This window comes from Carassius gibelio, chromosome A6 (genome assembly GCF_023724105.1).
Source record: "Carassius gibelio isolate Cgi1373 ecotype wild population from Czech Republic chromosome A6, carGib1.2-hapl.c, whole genome shotgun sequence".
Lineage (NCBI taxonomy): Eukaryota > Metazoa > Chordata > Actinopteri > Cypriniformes > Cyprinidae > Carassius > Carassius gibelio.
Genome location: NC_068376.1, coordinates 24,480,652 through 24,506,441, shown reverse-complemented (window position 1 = coordinate 24,506,441; position 25,790 = coordinate 24,480,652). Strand labels below are relative to the sequence as shown.

The 25,790-nt window shown below is 35.3% G+C and overlaps 2 protein-coding genes across 5 annotated transcripts; one reads left to right on the top strand and one right to left on the bottom strand.

Annotated features, from left to right (window-relative positions):
• Positions 1 to 6,090: 6,090 nt before the first annotated feature.
• Positions 6,091 to 21,075, top strand: LOC128015839 (glycerate kinase). 4 transcript variants are annotated; one of them, XM_052600027.1, is made up of 12 exons: positions 6,091 to 6,249; positions 7,579 to 7,989; positions 8,555 to 8,706; positions 9,210 to 9,385; positions 9,493 to 13,307; positions 14,642 to 14,704; positions 16,073 to 16,183; positions 16,393 to 16,533; positions 16,617 to 16,686; positions 17,382 to 17,575; positions 17,663 to 17,770; positions 17,868 to 21,075. In XM_052600027.1, exons 2-5 carry the CDS (start codon positions 7,625 to 7,627, stop codon positions 10,390 to 10,392), a joined length of 1,593 nt encoding a protein of 530 aa, XP_052455987.1. In that variant the 5' UTR covers positions 6,091 to 6,249; positions 7,579 to 7,624; the 3' UTR covers positions 10,393 to 13,307; positions 14,642 to 14,704; positions 16,073 to 16,183; positions 16,393 to 16,533; positions 16,617 to 16,686; positions 17,382 to 17,575; positions 17,663 to 17,770; positions 17,868 to 21,075. The 4 variants fall into 4 exon arrangements, with proteins under 4 accessions (XP_052455987.1, XP_052455988.1, XP_052455989.1 ...); XM_052600028.1 differs by lacking the exon at positions 6,091 to 6,249 and adding an exon at positions 6,261 to 6,706 and having other exon boundaries at positions 9,493 to 10,526; XM_052600029.1 differs by lacking the exon at positions 6,091 to 6,249 and adding an exon at positions 6,261 to 6,706 and having other exon boundaries at positions 16,397 to 16,533.
• Positions 10,612 to 13,114, bottom strand: LOC128015840 (T-cell leukemia translocation-altered gene protein homolog). Its single transcript, XM_052600030.1, has 3 exons — positions 12,904 to 13,114; positions 12,687 to 12,741; positions 10,612 to 11,224 (listed from the first exon to the last, which is right to left on the bottom strand). Exons 1-3 carry the CDS (start codon positions 13,112 to 13,114, stop codon positions 11,182 to 11,184), a joined length of 309 nt encoding a protein of 102 aa, XP_052455990.1. The 3' UTR covers positions 10,612 to 11,181.
• Positions 21,076 to 25,790: the final 4,715 nt, after the last annotated feature.

Sequence of the window (25,790 nt, the reverse complement as noted above, 5' to 3'; positions counted from 1 at the left end):
TGAGTTATTTCAGTTTCTGTTTGACTTGACAAGATTTAGATCTTATTTAATCATTAAAAACAATAAAATGGTCAAAAAGGAGACAGTCTCTGAATACAGGGGTGAATGTGATTGGTTTCAGACAATAGGAAGTGTATTTAGGTTGATTTTTCATCATGCTAAGCCGTGATCAAAATCATGAGAAGCTCACTTTAATTTTCCCCTATAGTTTGAAAGGGCTGGAAACAGATTGAGAGATTTGTGACCTTTCAAGGATCATTTACAGCAACGACTTGTAGACTCCAGTCATTCTGATAATAAATAATTATTTTAGGATCAACTTTTCTTTGTTTACCTCAAAACTGGCTGACAGTTTTGAAGCAGCAGCCACCCTTGAACAAATTATGTATATAAATCAAATTTAATCATTTAGCACTTGCTAATTTAACACTGTGCTTCTGAAGGGCCATAAATGGGCAATACTATTCCTGCACTCACATGCATGGCATTTTCTATTTATCTCTGTTTTTGTCACTCAGTTGTACAGAGCAAGGGAATTGCCCATTCTTAGAAGATTACAAGGGTTCAGCTTAACAAAAGTGAACGGGAAACAGGATGTGGTCGATGCTAAGAAGAAATAATACGCTGTTGCCATGATTGTGAAATGTCATTTCGCATTCAAAATCACGCATGCTAAAACCACATTTTCTGCAATTACAGTAAAAATACAGCGGACAACTGAAATACCTGTGCATTGTTTAAAAGGAAAGTACATTAATCAGTTTGAGGTTTCCTGAACTTGGCTGACAAGTCATGAAAAAAGCAAAGAGCTTATTCAGCTTAGTTTAAGAATATGGCTATATGTTAAAAACATATTATAAGTGCAGGTACCATTCTGAATTAATATAAACTTATATTTTTAAACAATAAACTTAATACTTTTATTCAGCAAAGATGCATTAAATCTGATAAAAGTGACAGTAAAGACATTTATAATATTACAAAAGATTTCAAAACATGCTGTTCTTTTGAACTTTCTGATCAATGAAAAAAATGGATCACAGTTTGCACAAAAAGTTTGAGCAGCACAACTTTTTTTAACATTGATAACAATAAGAAATGTTTCTGGGGCACCAAATCAGTCTTGACCTAATGGTTAGAGACCATCAGACTCGTAACCCAAAGGTAGCGGTGTAACGTGTTGTGCAGAATCAAGCACACAATGCAGGAGAAATCAACAAACTAACAGTCTACAGTAATAACTCCAATGGGAGAAATAAATACAGCTGACATGCAAACAATACAATACAAGAAACTGTCTAAAACTGAGGGCTTAAATGGACAGATGATAAACAGAATCAGAACAGGAGAGAACTAATTAGTAAATATGGAAACAAAGGAGAGGTGAAAAAAATTAAGATCATGTGACACTGAAGGCAGAAGTTATGGCTGCTGAAAAAAAGGAATAAATTAAATTTTAACATATATTAAAATAAAGAAGCTAATTTATTTTCAGTTGTAAATACTTTTCACGATAGTAGTGTTTTTACTTTGTTCGTTATCAAATAAATGCAGTCTTGGTGAGCATAAGACATTTTTTTAATTCAAAATTATTTATTTATTTATAATTATAAAAGAGTCAGTGCATGTAATTCTTAAAGAATACACTTGGACATATGGAATTGCAGAACCCAGTCCAGGCTGAAGGAAAATAAGTCTATTGAAATTCCTTTTGTCTGTAATAGTATATTTATGATTAAAAACAATGGGCACATCTGAAAATTCTGAATTTGTCCTAATTGCTTCAGAAGAAATGTTGTCTTGTGAAGAGGGCTCACCTGCATGCTATTGCCCAATGTATTGTATTCATTATATTTCCTCCAGAAAGACTAATCTTTACCATAATTGTAAGGTTTTTATTGAAATAAATGTTTAGTTACTGTAGATCTCCAGTGTGCTTGTTTTTGTTCCTTCTTCCCTCAGCTTCTCTCATGTCCAGATTCTTCACATATTTCTCTTTTGTCTCTGTCCAACTGTCTTTTTCATTAAAAGACACATGGATTTTTCAGTTGAGTCCATTTATTGTGAAAACTCTAAGCTGTCACTCCCCATGCTTCAGAGGCTGAAGACCTGAGGCCTTCTGATGGACTTTAGGAGAGTTACTGTAGGCGGCCTTTCTGAGAATTTTTAATAATTGGCAAATGCTTAGTCACAATAATAATCAGCCTTTTAAGATAATGAAGATAGACAGGAAGTCTGTGAAATCCCTTTTAGTTGTATGAAGCTCTGCAAAAGCATGCAGCTAAATGACAGGCAACAGCATAACATGGTTTGTGGGTTTGATTCTGTGGCAGTGGGTTCATGTATAATACGTTGAGAAAAAAAAGGTGAACACTCCAATTTTCATGTCAAGTCATGTGAATTAAAAAAAAAAAGAAAAAGCGTCTAAAACTATTTATTTGTTTGTTTGAGCAGGGATGTCTACATTTGGTAGCATATGAGTTGCACTATCATGTTGCTCAAAATTATACATTAAAATTTAAAATCAATCATAATACAATTTTTAAATCTATTCTTTTTTTGTATAATAAAAATGCATGATGATCACTGGCTGTCAAGTTCAGCAATTTATTTTGGTTTATTGAAATATTAAAATAAGTGCATGATTCTCTCACCTGAAGGTTTTATTTTATCTCATCATGGTAAAATATCTACACGTCCCTATACATAAACCTTAGTGCATGTATAATAATTTTGAGCATATGACTTTATGGACTGTCATTCAAGTGAACATATTCCACATTTAGAACCCCAGATACAAAGCATCAAAGAACTTTGCTTTGTGCTAATTCTGCATAATATATGAATGTAGATCACAGCCAGAAGCTTCAGGATATTTAAAGTACAATGGCAATGGCCACTCATAAGCCAAATACAGTTATGAGAAAGAGTGATTTCTTCTTTGTTTTTTTGTTTTTCTAATGGAATAACAAGAGTGATGGTGTAATCGGGGAAAAACCTTGGCGATGAATGTGCAACAGAATATGATAAAGTATTCAAGCCTGCTAATTCTGTTTCCATCTCCACTTACCATTATTCCCCATATTGGCTTTAATGAAAAAGTGAGCAGATCTAATTGCACATAGTAAAGTGATTCATCTTAGTCACTTACTGAAAGTGGGAGTTCAGAGACCTCAGAGAGCTTGTCTCCTGTACTGATGCCAGATACCCTCTAGCCATGCAAATGATGTTTCTTATTGCTGAGTATTCATAAATCGCAGCCTATCTTAGTTTGCTCTGAAAGTCACCTGCCAGTTATTTACTATCATATCTGTATGTCATAGTTGTTGTTCCAGTCCATCATCCTCTCATTGTTCCTCTTAGGCCTCTTAGGTTCCTCTTAGGCGAATAAGTGATCACTGATGGAAAACTTCCAGTGGCTTGACACATTCTACCCTACACAGTAGCCAAATATGAGCCCTTTATAAAATAACAGAGCATATGGTTGCCAACTTGCCATTAAGATGGGAGAGATGAAAAGGATGTGAGAGTTTACGCATAGAGAATGGCAGAGGGTCACTGGTGCTGCAGAAGGGAAATATCAGCCAGCAGAGTGACCTCTTCCCATCTGCTATTTGCACCCACCTGAGAATTACGAAATCTTCTGTACATCAATTATCCGTGACTACACAAAAGAATGCTGCAATAGATAGCACCTCAAACAAACATGACAGAACTGCAACACAAACAAAAGAGAACAGCACATTCAGCTAGTTTCTGCAAGGCCTACTGTTTTTCTGTTGCATAGGCCTACTTAAAACAAATATACCAGTTAATTTTATAAAACATCATCAAATGAAAATTCAAGTTCAAGTTCAAGTTCAAGTCTGCTTTATTGTCAATTCTTCCACATGTACAGTTCATACATACAGAGAATCGAAATTGCGTTACTCTCAGACCCCCGGTGCACACGTAAAAAGCCTAAAAATCTAAATATAAAATATAAAAAGTAGCTACAACTATACAATAAGGGAATGTTAAAAAAAAGACATATAATAAAATTAAAAATAAAGTTAAATAAAGCATTGCAAGGCAAAAGGCAGATAGAGTTCAAATCAATGAAGCGAACAACAGTGCAGATAAAAGTTTTTTTTTTAGTGCAAAAACAAAAGCTTATTAAGTCTGATTAAAGTGATAAAGGACTCATAAGGACTGATAAGGTAGTGTAATGATGTCAGTTCCATGGAGAATGAGGTAGTGAGCAGTAATTATGGCATGATAAATATAGCCAATTACCTTTAACAGTATAAACACTTGTAAGATTTCTTGCTGACTGACGCGATGACTGTTAATTTCTCTTAAATGAAGAGTCCACCCTGAAATAGAAATTTGTGTCATCTTAAGCCCTTTTCACACTGCGATTCCGGAACATACACAGGTCATGTGTCCCGGCAATTGTTCCTGGGTTGCTAGATTTTGCGCCTTTCACACTGCCAGTGATTTCCCGGAATATGGTTGTGCGTTCACACACAACCCGTAAAAGGTCCTGTAATTACACGTAACATAAGGATGTCACGTATAATGTACGAGTCGAAAACTATCTCAGCTTCAGCGCGGATAGTGATGAGCTCATTGATCTCTGCCTCATTATAGTTTGCACATATTTTTTAATCGCAAACTTTGATCTGCCATAATAAAAAATGTAAAAGAGTTGCACGGTAACTTGCGTCATCACTACAACACTGTTCTGGCTTTTGTTCACACAGAGCTCCTTCTGGGACTGAACCCGACAATGATGTGTTTGCATTCACACAGAAGGCAATCCGGCAATTTTCCGGGTCCAACGTGCAGTGTGAAAGGGGCTATTTACTCCTCGTGTCAATCTAAACCTGTTTGACTTGCTTTCTTCTGTGGAAGACACATAAAATATATATATGAAGAGTTCAGATGCAAAAGCCTCTAAATGCCATCTGAAATTTTCATCTAAAATTAGGATTTTTATCAGGCTCCTATACTTATGTTCAGTAATTTCACTTTAATGGCCTGGACAAGGACCTGCACATTGCCATTAAAATAAACTGACTCAACCTAAGCATAGGCTTTTGCATCTGAACTCTTCATATATATATTTTAAAGAATTGTTCTCACAGAAGAAAGAAATGCAGGACAAGTTAGGAATGACATGAGAAGGAAACGATAACAGAATTTTCATTTTGGGGTGGACTATACCTTTAAGGCTATAAGTTCTGGCTCATAAAGAACATCTCCCTGGATCTTCCATGAACATTTGAGATAGAAAGACAGAGAACTAGAATGCAGGTTTTAGTCGTGAAAATTTACACATTGTTTCCACTTAGCAATTTCCTGCACAATGAAAATGACTTTGAAGTTGTTTGGTACTTGTAAATGAGGGCTTGTGATGTTGTACTGTACTCTTCTCCCCAGATGGAGCTGGAAGACACTGATAACAGGAAGAATGATGTCATACACAGTATGACGCTGTCACCTCCGCTGTTTTGGTGAAACAAAATAGGCTAACTGTGAAGTATGACTAAATTTGTACATACTATAGTGTGCCATTTCACGCGTTTTGAATGTTACAAATGTATGTTGTTGTTTTTATTTATTTTTATAGTTTTCGGATTATATTAGCTGACTTGTTGAATACTGCCACCTTTTGAAGAAAAAAAGTCATTGCTTATTTAGAACAGTCTTTTTACACAAAGCAACTTAACGTAGTGCTGCTGAAGTAGCATATATGTTGATTTTATATGTTAACTTTCTATTAATGTAATAGATGGCCACTTGTCGCAGGTGCACTGTTAATGTTAAATAAAGAAGATGTGCACTGTTAATCGTAAACAAAATCAGTTAAAGTTCCTATGTCATAATAAATGTGTTCCTGTAAAACACGGTAAATGAACCTATTGATAATTTCGCATCTGCAGAACAAACGTCACTTTGTTGTCGTGTTTTTCGTGAATGACTCTTTTAGAACGAACGAGTCGTTCCTGATCTCTACTGACTCGTTTTCTGCCTGACTATAGTTCCAGCCAATAGCATTCGAGTTATGGCTGTGAAGGAGCCTTTCATTGGTTAGACTTTATCGAACGAACTCGCCAACTTCATGGATGGAACGAGTCGGGGTTTTAGACGATTCGTTTTTTTAAAAGATTCATTCACAGATTTGGAGTGGCACTGGCATGTTTTGTTGTTGTTATTTGCAGTTTATGTTCGTGGTCTATTTCCCTGTTGATCGACTTTCGTCATGTGAGTCGCAAGGAAAATAACAAGCGTTAGAATTATGAATGTGTAACGTTAACGGACATGACTGATAAACAAATAAAAATGACGCCAAGACGTTATTTAGACTTTTTTATGTTATTTTCTATGGCTGAAGTGACCAGATGTTGGAGTATAAAGGAACAAATGTGGGTTTTCAAGGGTGGTGCATTCAGAGACGTGTAAACAATGACAACCCCCATTACTGGAGTTTAACTTAAGTGTCACAAGGGTGTAGTGGTACCTCCTACTACTGTTTTGGGATAAACTCTTGATGAATCCACAAATATCTTTTAACTGGCTAGCTCGAAAACTTCTCTCTGCCCTATGATCAACTGTAGTCAATCATTACTCACTCAGTACACAGACTCTAGTGTATGAGCAGTTCTCTAATGATTTTGCCAGCTCTTAAAAGAGCTTCAGAATTGCCAGGAACAGTTTGCAGGTACGTTCTCATAAACTCAATGAAGGCTGTGTAAGGATGGTGTTTGAAAGGGGATCTCAAGGACACTGATGTTGTGATAGAAAATATGTATTATTTATTCATTTTGTTTATAGTTGATTACATTTGGTAGTTTGGTTTAATGGTCGTTTTTTACTTATTTATGTATTTTAATCTGCATTGGATATGCAGTCCAAGTTACATTATTTCTAAATTGTAATAACAAGATAAATAATATAAAGAAAAGGCCACATTATAACACAATACAAAAATGTTTTAACTGTATAACAATATTTTAGTAATATTAAATAATACAATGACAGACATTTATATCAGTCAATATTTTGATATCATCTGCATCAAGTTAATTACTGTCCCACCATCCCAGCTTGGGAAATTATCAGAAGTTGTTTGCCTCAGTCCCAGAATGGACCAATGTTATGAGTTAACATTGAAAACATTAAATATTTCTGGCTCGCTGAAGATATGAAATATTTTAGAAAATATTTTAGAGTCGCCAAATCTATGGCAATGCACAATTGTGAGTGGAAAAAAGTGGGAGTAACGTATTTCGATAACCTCTAATGTTACCTTGGCAGATTTGGTGACCCTGCTGTATTTCGACATCTGTTCACATCAGATCATAATGCTTTTTGAGGTTTAAAACAGATGAGATTACACCTCACCAGAGTGAATTTGGGTAACATTAAAGCTGTAATTTTCAAGCTGTTTTGCCAGTGTGTTATAGTTATAGTGATGTGAGGAACGCTTTACTGGTTTCTTAAAATTCAAACATAAGATTGTTGGTCAATTATATTTTTTGATTATATTTACTAATAATAATCTGTCTGTTTTATATCTCTTTATCCCCTCAGGCCTTAAGTGGTTCTCTTCATCTGATGTGGATAGTTTGATTGGATTATGGCTCAAATTATTGCTCTGTCACGTTTTCTTCACCTGAAGCACCCACTGCGGGTGAAATTAGCATCATTGTGTTTTCGAAGTATGTCATCATTAGACACTCGAGCCCGAGCTGTGTTTTCTGCAGCAGTTGAAGGTGTGCAGCCGGACATAGTGGTCCGCAGGAGTCTGGAGCGACATGGAGACAAACTGCTTGTAGGTGGACAGAGTTTCACACTTGCCAATAACCTTTATCTGGTGGGCTTTGGAAAAGCTGTACTGGGGATGGCAGCCGAAGCGGAGAGGATTGTAGGAGACCATCTAATTAAAGGGGTGGTCAGTGTGCCTCATGGTATCCAGAAAACACTATGCATTCATGGAAAAGAGTAAGTATTTGAAGTGCTTTTTTAAAATTTCATATTGTAAATTGCTTCTGTTTAAAGAGCAATTTACACAAAAATATACTTGGATTTTCACTAGTTGACTAGTTGGTCAGTGGTTGCCCAGAAAATGTAGTAAGAGTACGGTACACTTCTGTAATGTGACATATTCTCATTATACTGTAATGTGACAAGAAATTGGTTTATTATTAATTAATGATTTATTAATTAAATTGTACAGTTTTAAGTATTTTGTTTATCTACTTTGTTTATTAAAATATAAAATCCAGAATATTTTCTTTATTATTATTGTACTATTCGTTCATTCATGCATTCATTTTATTAATAAGAATTAGGGGTGGAATTGCTTAACTGCCATGAAAATATCACAATGCAAGAAAAATTCACTGATCCTTCAAATAGGTTTTATGCAAAATATAATATATAGTCATGTAGGCCTGACGTCAAACTGGCTTCAGAGTTTTCAGCTAGGTTTTCATTTTGTATTTAGCTGCACACAGTACAGTCTGGATGTTAGTTACAGAAATTATCTTGTTGTATGTCCGGACAGGAAGATGCTCCTCAAGAAGAACAGCAGAATTACCGTGATGGAAGGAGCAAAGAAAAATTTACCAGATACAGATGCCCAGAAGTCAGCAGAGTGTATTCGAGAACTAGCCAGTGGTCTGACTGAGAAAGATCTGCTGCTCGTGCTCATCTCTGGTACCCAAACTTATTTTCTTCATATATTTTCCTTTGACAGTGTGCTCTATGATTTAAAAGATTGGGATGTTTTAATGTTTTTGAAAGAAGTCAGCTCACCAGTGCCACATTTGTTTGATCAAAAATACAGTTAAAGTGTAATTTAATGAAAAATTACTGCAATATATAATAATGATTTTATTTGTATATGATTAGATTTTATGATGTATTTCATTCTAACCATTGTAATTTGGCACTCAAAAAAAAAAAAAAAATCAGTGTTAAAAATTGCTTAATATTTGTGTGGAAACAGTGATGCATTTTTTTTTAGGATTCTTTGATGTAAAGATTTATTTAATTGAATAAAAAATATTTATTTATTTCTAGTGTCTTTGAAGTCACTTTTGATCAATTTAATCAATCTTTACTGAATAAAATATAAATTTCTTTCAGAAAAAAAACATTGTATTTTCTGAAAGTTCTTGAAATATTTATATTTTTTCTTTATGTGCATCTATGTACAGGTGGTGGTTCTGCTCTTTTACCTGCTCCAGCCCCACCCATGTCCTTGCAGGAGAAACAGGATGTGACACGAAAACTCGCAGCAGCAGGGGCCACTATTCAGGAGTTAAATACAGTAAGGCGAGCCCTGTCATTGTTGAAGGGTGGAGGTCTTGCCCAGTGTGCCAACCCAGCCCAGGTAACACATGGTACATCACCAAAAGAAAACACAAAAAAACTTTTTGAGCAATTCTCCATGATGTTAGTTGAGCATAATATTTATTCTGACACCACATTCTCCTTAAGGTAGTGGCATTGATTCTGTCAGATGTTATTGGAGATCCTCTGGATTTGATAGCCAGCGGCCCAACAGTCATGAGTGACTTCAAACCAGAGGAGGTCTGGGCTATCTTGGATCGTTATAAGCTCTCTTTCTCTCTTCCTTCCTCTATGAATGAGGTGCTTAGTAAAGGTAGAGCCCATTATGGGTCGCAGGTGCAAAAACAGGCAGAAGTCCAAAAAGACCATGTTTTAAATGTCGTAATTGGCTCAAACACTATTGCTCTTGAATGTGCCAGCCGTAAGGCTGTTGAATTAGGACTTCGACCCATCATTCTGTCTCCAGGCATATGTGGTGACGTTCACTCTGTTGCACGACTATACGGGCTGCTCTCTCGTTTTGCGTGCTCCCCAGAAAAGGAAACTCCCCCAGAACTCACTGCAGAGATCCTTCAGCTTGGACCAGAGGTTGGGGTAGAAAGCTGGGACTTGTGTCGCACCATGAACATGCTCGTAGAGGAGAGGAAGGAAGGCTGGGGTGTGACCTGTCTTCTGGCTGGAGGGGAACCCACTGTGAAACTGACAGGAAAGGGCAGGGGAGGGAGGAACCAGGAGTTGGCTCTGCGGGTGGGGCTTGAGCTCAGTAGGGATGAAGTAAAGAGTGCTGCAGTGTTCCTCAGTGGAGGAACCGATGGACAGGATGGCCCAACTGAGGCAGCTGGAGCCATCACTGATGGGGAATTGATGAAAGAAGCCATGTCTCAAGGTCTGGACATCAAAGTTTCTCTCATCGATAATGATTCGTTCACATTTTTCTCACAGCTCTCTGAAGGACGACGGTTACTCATGCCTGGACTGACAGGAACCAATGTGATGGATGTGCATGCTATGCTGCTGCCACTGTCAGCCCAAAGAGACTTCCAATAATTTGACTCCAGGATGTTTTATGTCTAGAAGCAACAAAATTATGGAGGATTTTTTTTCATAATGCCACTTATTTTAACCACTAATATTTTTGTTTCCTGGATGACTGGATGACTCCTGCTTGGTCCTGAACCAAAGTAAGTTGCTTTTCAATGTGAACTGTTATACACTGACTGAAATACAATTTACTTATGAAATAAATAACAGAAAACGAATACATAATCATATACAAATAGTATTTATTATTTTCACTGAAAAAAGACAGCAGTAACCTCTTGGACTGAAAACTGGTAGAGGCACACTTGATGTATTTTTATTTTTTTTTATCTCTGAACAGTCAAGTCTATTTTCTTACAACACTGAAATTAAATGTTTGATTTCTACATACAGACCAGATGACTATGTGAACATTTGGGATCTTCATTTAGAGTAGTATTCCTGTCAGTTCTTAGTCGAATGATACTGTGTAAGAATGGTTCAAGTTTTGCTATCTACTGGCTTCCAGTTTCAATCCAAATAAATTAAAGCATTCTAAAAAAGATATTAAAGCTGCTATATATCACAGCATGCTCCTTTAATGCTTTCTTTGCCGTGCACAGCACCATTCTGTCTAGTATTTTAGAGCATATATTTATGTGTTTGGACCTTGAGTTTTGCACCACAGTTCGTCACAGACATCTTCACAAGTAAAACTGATTCAGAGGCAGAAGTTATTATTATTTAGTCTTCTTGAAATAATGTAATTGCCATCGTGTGTGTCTGTCATCTTAATCCAGTTGCAGGTACAGTAAATCACTCACGGTGGGTTTTCATGGCATCACCAGCTGCACTTTCCCTAGGAAAAATTATTAGAAAAATATTAGAAAATATTAGACTTGACAATGGAACAGCAGTATTTACAACAGGGCTATGCATAAATTACCTTTAAAACAAAATACTTGTGTGTTTAGAACTACATGCCATTTTTTTTTTCAATAATGTTTTATAATAGTGTTATAATAGTGCAATAATAGTGTTTTTTATTACATTAGAATTAAAGCATGTTTCTGTCTATCCTCTGTACACTTCAAATGCTATGATCTCACTCAATCATTCCGTATTCTGACATTTTGTACTACCTGCTCAACATATGCTACCTGCAGGTAAAACAATCAAAATTTAAGCTAAAATGGGTGGCATGTGTTGTGAGCCACAAGATAAGCCATCAGATGTTAAAAATGAGGCAAATATAGCGTTAGCATCATATACTGATAAGTACCATGTATTTTCAGGACACTGGTTCATGACAAACCATTCCACGTATTTTGTTTATTTGTTATGTGCATGACTCAAAATAAAAAAAATAGGTTGGTCACTTAAAGGGGTCATGCTTGATGCATGATGCTTTTTTTTAAAGATTGTTATTTTGTGTATTTGTTATAACGGATAGTCTGCGATTGTTTTTCATGTCCGCGGTTTGAAGCAACCCCAAAACCAATAACGTGATATTGAGACTCTAAAATGCGAATTTTACCAAGGCAACCCTTCCAAAAAATGCTATTTTTATTGGGGAACCTCCTGGAAACGCGATTGGGCTAGTTTTGGATTAGTTTTAAGAAGCAACTGGGCAGGATTTGTTGTGAAAACCTGGCAACCCTGATCTGAACGCACGTGCTGGAGATATACTTCTAATTACAGGAGCATCTTAACTGATGAGATGCGCATGCGCATTTGATTTTTTGCACAGCCCTAACACAGACACACACAACGCGCAAAACTCTGGATATGAATATTCAATAGCAAATACTTAAGCTAATAGCAGAACATAACTACAGTAGCTGATTCAGAAGCGCCAGATTGTCATAGCAAAGTCAGAATTACCTCTTCTCCTAGGTTCACGAAACAGTCATCCATAATATGCGTTGCTGTTCTGTTGTAAGAAGTCTTAAAGATGCATCTTAAATGCATCTACTTCCTGAAGCCCAAAAAAAAGTGCTTTTGCTTTCGCCTAGATACACACAGCATCTCCCCGACATGGCTGCTTAACTTGTGTTACTGAAACCACACCTTCTTTGTATGAACATTTGGGCGGCATTACGCAAATATTTCCACATAGTGACGTAGACATGGGGGCGTGTTTGAATGAACTGTTTTAGGGGGGGCGTGGCAGTCTTAACTTTGATAAAAAATATATCTCTTTGGATTTGAGACTTTAGTCTTTGCAACTTTACAGATTTTCTTCATCCACCAAGAGCTTGTAACACTCCAAAGAGAAAAGAACATTTACATCGCATCATATGACCCCTTTTAATTCTTACCATCCGCTCAGGTGAGGCGCAGTGTCAGGTGTCCCGCCATTCTGTCCTCCAGTCCCTGAAGAATCATATGAACAATCATATTTAGTCTAATAACTACCTTTTAAAGGGGACAAAATACAGGTATATGCAGACACAAAGTTGTATTCAACTGCCGCTTTATTGGAATTATTATTGATAAGGTGGAGCAACATAATGGAGCGCCTCTGAAAATACTCACCCTGTCTGTAGTACATATCGTTGACAGTGTTCCCGTACATTTTCCAGGCAAAGTGGATGGCTACGAGACTGATGATGAGCCAGGTGAACAGTATCTTAAACACTGTAACTCTCATGTCGTTGGCCAACCAATCGTCCACAAACTCGGACAGAAAGGAAACCAGATTGTCAACCATTCGAGACAAGAATTCAAAATCCCACGATTCCTCCATGTCGTGTGTGTTTCTTCTTCTTTTTTTTTTTTTTTCTTACATTCTATTGTCTGGTTCTAAACTAGATAGCCAGTGCTTTCAGAAAATGTATGTAATTGAGCAGTCATCTTAAAAGTAAACAAAGCTGAACCGCTGTCTTCTTCTGAGGTTTGAAAACAATCGCGACGTCATCATCGCCATCTGTCGGCCTGGGGTGAGTGTTAATATATATTAAAGGGGTAGTTCACCCAAAAATGAAAATTCTGTCATTTACTCACAGTCATGTCGATCCAAACCTGTATGAGTTGCTTTCTTGTGTTAAGTACAAAATAAGATATTCTGAAGATTGCTGCTAATCAGAGAGTGGATGGTTCCCATTGACTTCCATTGTATTTCTTTTCCTACTATGAACGTCAATGGGAACCACAAATTTTGGGGTGAACCATGCCTTTAAGATTAGTCTATATTATTCTAAAATTAGATTATTGTGAGATATTAAGATTAGTCTACAGTAAGATTATGCATAGAAATGAGAAACTATATCGGTGTTTCTTCAACTTTAGGTATATTTATGTTTATGTGTCTCATTTTTGTAGCGAACATTACATATATGTTTTAAAATATGATGATAAACTTATTTTAAAAAAAATTTGTGTGAAAAAAAATTAAATATATGCCGAGTCATTCCCATCACAGAATAAAACACATATGAAACATACACAATGTAATTTATGATTATTTTACAATTTTAGAAATGTTCATAATATGAAAATTCATGATATAAATTAGTGTACAAATTAAAATAATTGAAAATTTTAGTTTGTGAGAGTGTGACGGGATATGTATTATGTTTAAAGAGAATTCGTTGGATTAAATTTGATGGATATAGTTATAGTACATAAATTCTGTAGTTATAATACATGGAACAATAATTGAACAGGATTCATCGTATAAATAATTGGGTGTTTATATAGACAGTTCGTTATGCTGGTCTTCTCACATCAGCGGTCTGTGTTATAGATTGCGACAGATGTAACATTTTTTGCTACGGATAAAAGTATGCTTGTCCAAGATGAATTTCCCTTAAACAGGACAATCTTTCATTAATTCATTCATATAGTGAAAGCATCAGGTCCAAACTGCTGTTTCCTACACATCCTGGTCACAAAGAATGAAGATTCTGAAGAGTGGAAAGTCTTGATTTGCAGCTCATGCACCCTATTATGGAAAGAAATGTATTTACCATAGTAATCTTTTAGTACTGTTTACCTGGTTTGTGACTAGTGAGAGGCTTAAAATATCTAAACTGTAATATTTTTTTCTATTATCTTTGAAGTGCTTATTCCATTTGCTTATTCCTCTTGAGAGGTGGAATCTTTTTGGCAAAAGTTTCCATATAACCCATTATTGTCCAGAGTGTTTTCAGTAATTCAATATTAATGCACTGAAGCTAAAGAATTAATACCTCCCTCAAAGGGATAGTTCACACAAACTGTCATAACTCTCTACATATTTATAAGGACTTTTTAAATCCTCTCTCTCAAACAGGATCACAGACTTCTCAGTCTCAAGACCGGAAGAAGCTTTGATAACATCTGCAACTATGTCATGGTAAATGGAAGCTCTGCACTCTTTTCTGCAAAGAGAAAGATGCATTGCAGTTATATTTCTCTTTTCAGACTTCTATTACAATAACAGGATCACATTTCAGTGATTTTGTTTTATGCAGATATAATGTTTTTTTTTCCTGTACTAAATTATCCCATATTATTAATTGCTACTCAACTGATGATAAAGAGTAAAACAGAACACACTTATTCTCCACATGTCAAACATAGAATTTTTGTTCCTGTAAACGGCAAACAGTAAACCAAGGAGCCTCATCTATTCTTCCCTAAATGTGTCAGACCTACCTGCTTTCATACGAGGTGGTTTTTCCTATGCAAAACATCTGAGTCATTGGAATACAAAGAGAGAGAGCACATTCACATGTTACACTTGAGTGTTTCATTTAATTTGATTGCTTCAAAGTTCAGTCAAATCAATTCATATCAGACCTGATGTTGTCAAGGACCAAATGTAAACTTTGGGATGCTTTGTCATTTTAAATTTTGGGTGAAAAAGATAAACGTGACAACAAACAGTTATCTTGAAAACGTAACAAAAGAACTGAATTAATAGCATCAGATAAGTCTCAGTTATTAAACTGAATTTGGCATGTTAGAAATCTTAAATGGATGTCCAATAAGATCATAATTTAACTTGATGAGTCATAATTTACATCCATGTTTGCTCTGGTCATATTGTGAGAACATTTACATTCAGAGCCTTAATGTTGGAGTGAGAAAATATTTTTTTTCGATGTATTAATACAGCATTCATTACTGAAATAAGTGACAATGATTTCAAAAGGACGTGATACAGTTTTGAGGCAGTTCTTAAAATCTTTGTTTTAAATTGAAACATCTTAAATTTAAATCATTTTTATATGTCTTGTTTCACTTTGTAAACCATTTGGCATACAACAATCAGATTCAGAGCAATGTCTTCAACAAATAAAGCTAATGGCTTTTTATATAATATGTATTTTTATTCAACTTAAGACTTTTGATATTATGCAATCCTACTGTACGTTTAGTTTTTCCAATGTGGGTGACGTAAATAAGTTATAATGGGGAAATTGCCTGGTTCATATGAGACCTTTGTCTGGGTAGAAGTTTCAGTCGCTATTTCCTCTCATTTGAGAGTTACATGTAGATCCAGTTCCAACACTCCGTAACAGCGTACTGATGTCATGTTCTTCTACATGAAAGTCCTTTCCACTCTTCTGTGTATACTGTTACTTCACCAAAATGCAAGCGCATATTGTCCAGCAGGTATGTATGATTATTGCTAAATACCTGAATTTGGGATTTTATTGTTGGGTTTTAATGGATATCGGTCACATAACACCTCATTAAAGATATCTGTTCATTGCAGGTCAGAGAGAAAGTTATATGACGAAAAAATGTGAGGCCTGTCCAGATAAACAATACAGATCTACAGGTGGAACATATTTTTACTGTGAGAACTGCAGCAAATGTATAAAAGGTAAGTGCCTGTTTTAATTTTATTTTTTGAAAAGTTTAGTAATGTTACTGTTGCTGTATAATGTATGTAATGCTGTAAGATACTGTAAACCACTAAATATGTGGCATTTAACTTACACCACTGGATGTATACAAAAGAAGGCCAAATTAGAGACAATAACGTTATTTCTATTTTTAACAAAAATTATTTAAAACAATTTTTTCCCTCAGGTAGTATCGAGCTCAATTCTTGCACATCTACAAGTGACACTATATGCAAATGTAAAAAAGGCTTTACACCCATTGATTGGAAACGAAATATAAAGGAAGAGATCTGCATTTGTAAAAAAGGTTCTGGAATAGATGAAACAGGTACACATATTAAATCATGCCTTACCGAATCACTTCAAACAATTAAAGAGCATCTCATGAAACCTGGACTATATCTCTTCTAGGAATATGCAAAAAATGTGCACATGGCTTCTTCACAGACAAAGAAGACTCGATTTGTCAAAAATGGAGAGAGTAAGTTTTTATGAATAGCAAAAAAAAAAAAAAAGTTAATTTCAAAGGATATACAGTTTGATAGCCTCATGCAAATGCTAATTCAAAGGGCTGTTGTCAAGAGGAGGCCACCCGGAACGGTGTCTCCGAGCCCAGAGATACGAAGGAGACCCTGTTTAAAATTTACAGCTGACTCATGTGGTGGGAGCATAAAAATTCCCCAGTAAAAAAGATTGAATGAAGTTCATTCATGACCCTAAAGCATGCTAATGATCTCAGCTTGTTTCGATGTATGATAAGCAGCCTCTTGTGCAAGTCTGATGATTCAGCACTGAGACTACAAAGTGTTAGTTTAGTCAATTTTTTTTTATTGTGTCATTGGTTTCTCTTCCTCATGTCATTCCCACACTGTAAAACCCCCAACCTCCCCTTACCCTTTGGAGAACAAAAGAATATATTTTGAAGAATGTTTCAGATATTTTGTCCATAAAGTAAAACTTTCTATTGTATAGTCAAGAAAACTATGGAGACATTTATAAGAAATTGTGTTATGCAGAAGAAAAGTCATACAAGTTTATAATGACATCGGCATGTGTAAATGATGACAGAATTTTCTTTTCTTTTCCTTTTTTTTTTTTTTTTTTACTGAACTATCCCTTTATAATTTCTTATGAAGAGAACTGCATTATTTATTTATTATTTTTTTGCTCTGATAGGTGTATAAGTGGGATTGGGATCCCAGGCACCAGCACTTCTGATGTTGTTTGCAAAAATGCCTCGATAGAGGTGACGAAAACTCCCAAAACCCACACTACCCCATTCCAGACAACAACAATCTCTTCTACGTCCACTTCAAGAACTACAGACTCCTCTCCCAACAACACACAAAAAAACAGCTACTACAGCTTGTGTAATCTTCCTTCATATGCTTCTAGATTTAGTAAACTGTTGCAATTTGTATATTTCTTGCTGAGATTTAATTCATATTTTATTTTAGGGCTGGTTATGCTGTGCTCTGGTATTCTTCTGCTGGCTGGAGTCCTCTACCACAAGTGTAAAGCCTCCCCCTGTATTCATAACCACAAGAAAATGGATTTTCGAAAAGGTGGAGTACCCTTATTTACCATATGTCCATGTGTGCGTGTGTGTGTGTGTGTGTGTGGCTAAACTATATTCATCCTTCTTACATTTATTTTCTCTAGAAAGTGTATGCAGAAAGCCTGTTGAAGAATCTGGGGAAAAGTGCCATTCTATGCTTGTCTAACGATGTTGTTAATGGCCTTAGTGTTTCTTTTTGTGGAATATATTGTACGCATGCAATTTAAGTTGTTTTATAACTAGTTTAATTGCTGTTAACTTAATTAAATTTCCACTTAATAACACCACTTAAAGGGATAGTTCACCCAAAAATGAAAATTCTGGCATCATTTACTCACGCTCAAGTTGTTTCAAATCTGTATGTGTTTGTTTCTTCTGTTCAACACAGAAGATATTTTGAAGAAGAATGTTGGTAACCAAACATTTGATGGTACATTTTTTATTTTTTTTTACTATGGAAGTAAATGGCTATCTTCAACTGCTTGGGTACCAACATTCTTCATTCATCATAAATGATGATAGAATTTTTATTTTTGAGTAGGATGACCATACGTCCTCTTTTTACCGGACATGTCCTCTTTTTGGACCTTGAAAAATGCGTCCAGTCGGGATTTTTTAAATTGTCCAAAATATCCAGGATTTGGCTTTTGCTTTCTATAGTCGCCATTCATTGTTTTTCGTTTTTGTATTAGAGCCCTGTGTCCATTACCGCCCGCTGCCACAAACATTTTAATATTGCATACAATTCTTGCGCATCAGGGGGCTGCTATCAATACGTGTAGAACATAATCTTTTTTGAATGAGCGCTCGCTGTTCATTTTCACTTTCTATTTCCAATCACATGCGCCCTGAGATATTTGTCAATGAGCTCTGGATCTTTTGAGCAGCAAATCTTTCAGACTGGTTTGCCAGTCATTTGTCCTCTCAACCCTTGACCAGTCAAATCTGACTCCAGCAGCTCATATTGGATGCATGGTTGTCAAGTGCGCGTGTTTCTTTTTTTGTTTTTTATGGAATTGTTTCCATGGCTTGATTTTCCCACGTGGGCTAAAGGTTAGAAATTTTGCATAAATTACATTTTACTGAAATGCTTGTAATGAAACATTTTGCATTCTACCTATGATAAAACTTGTTCTAGATGTTTTGTTTTGTGAAGGACAGCCACTGGTAGGAAGCTTTTTAGCTGTGTTTATGCTAAATATGCTGTGTTAAGTTTGACAGGAAGTTTTGATTTAATCTAAAGGTCCGAAAGTTTTTTCCGAAATTTTTGCATGTAGAAAAATAAATACGACCTCACGTTGCGTCAATCATGTTTACACACTGCCTCCGAAACTTTCGTATGTCATAAAAAAATTTGGATCAGGTTTGATTTTCTGCGTTTTCACATCCGTAGCATGCAATTTGATAGGAAAGGATGGTAAATACAAAAAAAATGTATCTTGAGACAAAAAAGCTTAATAGTCTTAGTCACATTTTAGTCATTTGAGTCTTTCATAGTTTTAGTTGATGAAAAGTCGTTGCATTTTTGTAAACTTTTAGTCATTACTTTTAGTCACACTGCAATTACCAACGTTTATTTTGGTAGCTATTTTATATGTATTTTGATATGTCTTCAAACAAAAAAAGAGTTATTAATTCTTCTCTCTTTAGACCAAATCAATTAAGCTTATAAGAAATTTGATTGAATTTGGAAATACTTGAATAAATTATGACAATTTTCATTTTTGGGTGAACTATCCCTTTAACAGTAGTGAAAAGGTAGCAACTTGTTAAATTTATAGTTGTTCATATGTGTGTGTGTGTGTGTGTGTGTGTGTTTGTCATCTTAAAAAACAGTCAAGTTTTGTTCATAATTAATATTAGTATTAATATTTGAATGTGCTTTAGTGGATGTTGTAAGAATGATGTAAATCATTGGTCTTCGCTATGTTTTTTGGAATCAGCACTGATAGGGCTAAGTCAATCAGAGAGACACTTGTACTGTAAAGTATCAAGTTAAATACAGTTATAAATAGTATGCCTTATTATCAATCTGTCATCCCTAATATGCAATGCAATATAACACAAAAGGGATCATCATTCTTTATCATTTAACAGTCAAGTTTGTAACTGAGACAAGATGATAAAAAAGCAGGATTAACTTAATGCTGAAAAGACCTTAAGTTATTTTATTACATTTTTTACTAGCATTTCACGGTCTGACTGTGTCTTCACCAGACTGCGCATGCGCACCGGCTGATCAAACCTGAAAAATAAGCTTTTTATAAAGCTATCTGAGCAAAAGTAACAACATTTATGACACAGTTTTTGTCAGATTTCTTTGGTGATTTCAAATCTGAAATTTAATCGTAAGCTTAGTAAACCTTTTCGGAGAATTTTATGTTTCCCCATTTAAAGAGATGTACTTGCATTTCTGAGAGGTTTTTCAAAGATGGCTGGAGAGTGACATGACTTGTCTTAAAAGGACTTTGGCCCACATCCAGAGGAGACAACATCACTGGGTTCTATTGTCTTTTGTCAGATCATGCCACTTAAGTCCGGTGAAGACATGGTGTGAGTTTTTTTCTATGGGTTATGTTATAGCCCTGCTTGTTTTTAATGTTTTTATAAAATATCTTTATTGACTGCATGATCATATCATCGAATTAGTCTTTTTACTGCAATGCGAGCCACAAAGTAAAACTTGGTGAGCCGTGCAATAAGTAACACTGATGTAAATAGTCAAAAGTAGCTTACATGAGTGGTTGCTTAAGACCCATTTACACCTGTTTCGGGCAACCGGTTTGAAACATCGGGCTCCAAAACAAATGTATCCACATGTGAAGGTGTTCAAGGTAATATTTTAAACATTGCGCTTGTAGTGTAAATGCTCATCCATTTGAATTCAGATGGCTAATTTAATATAAGCTTTGAATTGATTTCATTTCATTATTTGGAGATAGATCTACTTCGAAATCTGCTGATTAGTGAATTGGAAATGCAAACTTCACATTGTCTGAGGTTCAGTCGAAAGCTGTAGGAAGATCGATGGATGCCATAACCTTATAGAGTCATTTCCATGTTGCCACAATGACTCATGCATACCTGAAAGAAATGACAAATTACCTGAGTTTCCCATATTTAGGTGGGCTAAAGACAACTCTGAGAATATTTCCCTTTTTTTAGTGCGTGTAGCCTAATTGTAAAGATTGAATCTTGTTTCTGTGAAATGGAAATAAATGACATTTTTGTAGGCAGAAATATTTTTGTTGTAATTCTGTGTCTGATTATATTGTGTCTAATTTACAACTTTAAATAAAGGTCTAAATCTTATACTCTGTTGCATATATCAGCTTACTTTTATTTTTGTTGTTGTTTTGACAGAAAGTTTGTGATATTTAGTAATACTTTTCCTTATTTTTAAAGAAATGTTAATGTGTTAATTGTTAAGTGTTAATTTTATGTTTTCTTCTTCTTATTATTATTGCATTAACTCTGGTATCAGTGCTCAAAACTCAAAACTAAGACAAGAATTTAAATTATGCATTTTCATCATGTGGATCTTTGTATTTTAATGCACTTATGGCAACATCAGAGTTGGTATTGTCCCCTCCTACATTTACGCTTCTTCCGATAGTCAACAATGTCCCCTTTCACTGTCTGTTGAAACGCAAAACACACTGAGGTTTCTGAGGAGGCGACAGCTTTCGGTTTAACTTTTCCATCCATTTTCCATCCACGCAGTACTCGGGTTCCCCTGAAGCTAAATGCCGTTATGCACCTTGCTGTTACAAAGCCACAAGGCTGTTAACATCTGCTTACTTGGTTTTGTGCTAAAGAAAAACTAGAGTTTGACTGCTTAGATAAGGCTTTTGAGGACTGAGCCTTTACCAACTATAGCCTACTGCAAGACTTTATTATAATTTTTTCAATAAATATACCATAGATGTAGGCTACTGAAGATGAATTTATGATATTTGCTATTTTTATCATACAAAATGTATAAAGGATGAGTTATGTGGAGATCATTTCTAGATGTGTTTTCTGTTTGTTTCAAACTCGGCTCATTCACTTTAAAATGTGATGACGCCTCGTTTTGAGTCAAAGTGCGACTAGCCCTGAACATAACTTTTTTGTGCAGGATATGAACTGAAAAGTCAGGTTTTTTTAACCACAAAAAAATCCCTTACATACAGCACATGAATGTCATAAGATGATATTTGCATAGCTAAAAGATTCTGATATATTTTCATGTCCTCTCTTCTGTTTGAACTAGCAGCACCCTCTGCAGGGCTTAATGGCTGCAGATGTCAAGAAAAAGACAACAATAACATTAATTCCTAATCTCTTATTTTTATTTTAGTACTTTTATCTAAAATACATGTTCTGCCCAGATAACCCATGCTTGTATGACCAACAGAATATTTTTGACGCAATCTTATTTCATTAGTGGTCTGAGAGCTGAATAATCTAGGAACCTGTCCGTTTCCTTACCTCAAGGAACCACATCCTTTGAATTCTTGTCAAAGAGCCTCACTGCCCAAAGAGTTCCCCTCACGTTTTTAAGTTGACTTCTTGTAACAGAGAGTAGGTTATTGCAATATTACAACCAACCGTACTTTTGCTAAGAATAAGCTGAAACTATGAATTTAGAGAACCTTGTTACTATAAACAAGAAATTACAGACCCAGTCTATGACCATTTGGATTTTTGGAAAGTGTTTGAAAAACTTTAAACTTTCTATCAGAATGTGAATGTAGCCGTGGATGGACATGGAAGGAACATTTCAAACTAAATTCAAGAGTTGGTCTATAGTGCAACAAATGTAATAATTTGTTTACAGGATATTTTTACAGGCTATTTTACAGGAACTGGTTAAAAATGTTTGAATTGATGCTTTTTAATTTGACTGATCTAGTGGGAAAACCAAAATACATTTCATTTACGGTTTTGTTTTTAACAGTATTTTAAGTTAAATTTCTATGAATGGCTATGTGTCGCTGTAAAATGCATATGTGAAATATTCATAAAAACTAACTATCATATTAGTTTTTAATATATATATATATATATATATATGTTTGTTTTATATTATTTTTTGGTAAAGCTTGCAGCTTTTTGTTTACGTAAGAAAAAATAATTCAGTACATTTTTCATGGTTCAGTTGAACTGCTTGCAATATTTTTAGGGTTGAGTTGCATGTATAATAAATGAGTATGACAATATGTAACATTAACTCTGTGGTTCACCGTCGAACCACACTTGATGTGGCATACGTTGGCTCATCAATTTTAATAGCTTACATAAAACCGAGAAAGAAAGAAAAAACTGTGTGAATGTGTCATAGTTAGGAAGCTTAAGTGACGTAAACCTCATGCAGAGCATGACATTTCACATAGAGACCTCTTCAGTCAACTGCACTGAAACGGCAGCAGCTCTGCTGGGTGTATCCTTTGCACACCTTGTGCATAAGACGTCTGTTCTTGCATAAAAGACATTAAATTCAGAAGTCAGTATCACTTAAATATCATGTTGATATTTTCAGTTCAACCCTCATTCTCGTTTGCAGAGAGATCTTTTGAAGGTAACACACACACACACACAGTATTAAAATGATTCTTACACAGTGATAAACATATATACACTATATGCACATTTGCGACTCACTATTATATTATATTTAATATATTAATTATCAGTCATTTGTTTCTTAACAAATTCACAGTTTTCCACTTCACAGATCTTTAATAGATGGACCGGAGTCATGTGGATTATTCGTTGTGGATTATTGTGATGTTTTTTAGCTATTAAATGCCGTTTTGATGGCACCTATTCACTGCAGAGGATCCATTGGCAAGCAAGTGATGTAATGCTATATTCCTCAAAAACCTCTAATGAAGAAACAAACTCATCTACATCTCTGATGACCTGAAGGTGAATGCATTTTCAGCTAATTACAATTTTTGGGTGATCTGTTCCTTTGACATATATGACTCCTATAAAATGGTCCAATCAATCTGATTCGAAATGGAAGATATCTGCATACAGTGACATTATTTCACTTCTTTCGATACAAAAGTGCACTTTTTTCTCATCTTGTCCTCTCCTCTCCACTTGCAAGATTTTGTAGATCTCAGGCTCTTCCCTCTGAAAATCAAAAAAATTAAAATCACAAAAGTTCAGATGTGTATGCAACCTACAATTATGTTCGTGATTTGTAAAGGATGGATGGATTTAACACTGTCAGTACAGTGACGTGACATATGAGGAGTTGATATTTGTGGGCGCATGTTGGTCTTTAAATGAAAGGTCACAGCTGACTGCAAATATGAGCACACAAAACACGAAGAGATTTTTAAGCATTCTTCGACTTTCAGTAACTAGAGATGTTCGCAGCAATAGATTTAAATTAATAGACTTAAATTTAATTATTACTATTCTTTTAATTAAAGGTCAAGCAAAAGAAAATAATATTATATCATTCCACTGACATCATAGAGCAAATGACAATGGAGCAAATCAGCAGCGGTAGTTTATGGAATCCATAAAAGGTCATGCATTAGTGTTTTCCCCCAGTATTCTGTATTGACAATGTCGTTTTTCCAAGACTTAATTTTAGCAAATTCTAATTAATGTTGTTTTCTAGCATTTTTATTGACTCTGAACATGTGGCCATTAGCTATTGGTAACATCAGAGGAAAAGGAGGAAGAGCATATATGTTTATTTAATATAATGGGTTGTGAATGCTATTTCGCATTCATTTTAAGTCACTTTACAAATTACAATAAAAACAAAAAACAAAACAAAAACTGTTTCCGACAGGAAAATGCACAGGCTGTCACAGATGTTGTCAACAAGAGGTAAGAGATCCTTTCTTATTCTGTGGTTCTTCCTTTTAAACTACGCACTTTAGATTACCTCGATAACGCTGGTGACCGCAATGTTTTTATTACCCATAGCAGAGAATGTAGGTGGAGAGAATCAGACAGTATTTAGATACTTCTGTGCGATGCCTCTCAAAACCGGTGAAAATGTTTGTTTGCTTCCTAGATTCTTTAAAAAGTCAGTATTACTGTTGATGTGGTGGGCTAGTGGTTGGTGTGTGTGGTACTGAGAAACTGAAGAGTTTGATTCCAGCCCATGACATGTATAGATTCTACTCTTCTTCTCTTTATCCATCTCTTCTCATCTCTGTCACTGTCTGTGAATTTAAAAAGTGCCAGAAGTCTTCAAGCAAATAGTTGTTGCTGTGTATACTTACACATTTATGATGGACCACAGTTGTCCCATCTATCAAAGAGGCACATAAACGTTCCCAACATAATCATCTTTTAATGCATGTCTGATGGGTCCTGGTCCAACTGACCCCTGATACCACTGAAGACACTTCATCTGCCACTTACTGCTTAAACTGTAATGAGTACTTGTGTTTTTAGCTGACATTAGAAGAGAGAAGTTGTCGTTTTACCAGACTGGTACATTCCGGTTCCCTATTGGGGCCTCATGTGGTAAGATGCCACATGAACAATCATTCATGATACAAACTGAAAATGTGTATGACTGTTTTTCTTCTGTGGAACACAGAACATTTTCTGGAAAATGTGTCAAGGTTTGGTTGTCCATATAAAAATGTTCCCCCAAAGAACCTTTCAGTGAACAGACCTTAAGATAAAATAAAAGTATAGGTAACAAAATGCTTACCGGAAGTCTTGTCATTATGACACAATTTTAAATCGCACCGTTTGTAAAGTTTGTCAAAATGTGATTTTACATGACATGATAGTGATTTCTATGACATGATAGTGATGTATAACTAAGAATCAAAAAACAAAACCTGTGAAAATAATTAGTGAGTCCTCTGTTACCATCTAGTAATAATATTATTAGAGGCAACTATTGTCCAAACTCCATCAATTTTGCATTTTGCATGCTGTTCTAGAATCATGGCACATGCTTTTGATGTGATTTATAGGGAATTGGGTACATTAGGTAAATACTGTATTATTAAATAGGCCTGTTACAAACTGTTCAAATGCAAAAGTCCAAG

Bases quoted from the DNA above. Each gene is read 5' to 3' on its own strand.
- LOC128015839 (XM_052600027.1), top strand. From the start codon at position 7,625: ATGGCTCAAATTATTGCTCTGTCACGTTTTCTTCACCTGAAGCACCCA. The intron at 8,707-9,209 runs GTACCCAAACTT...ATCTATGTACAG, and splicing joins GCTGCTCGTGCTCATCTCTG to GTGGTGGTTCTGCTCTTTTA. The intron at 9,386-9,492 runs GTAACACATGGT...ATTCTCCTTAAG, and splicing joins AGTGTGCCAACCCAGCCCAG to GTAGTGGCATTGATTCTGTC.
- LOC128015840 (XM_052600030.1), bottom strand. From the start codon at position 13,114: ATGGAGGAATCGTGGGATTTTGAATTCTTGTCTCGAATGGTTGACAAT. The intron at 12,742-12,903 runs GTGAGTATTTTC...ATGATTCTTCAG, and splicing joins CGATATGTACTACAGACAGG to GGACTGGAGGACAGAATGGC. The intron at 11,225-12,686 runs GTAAGAATTAAA...AATTTTTCCTAG, and splicing joins GCGCCTCACCTGAGCGGATG to GGAAAGTGCAGCTGGTGATG.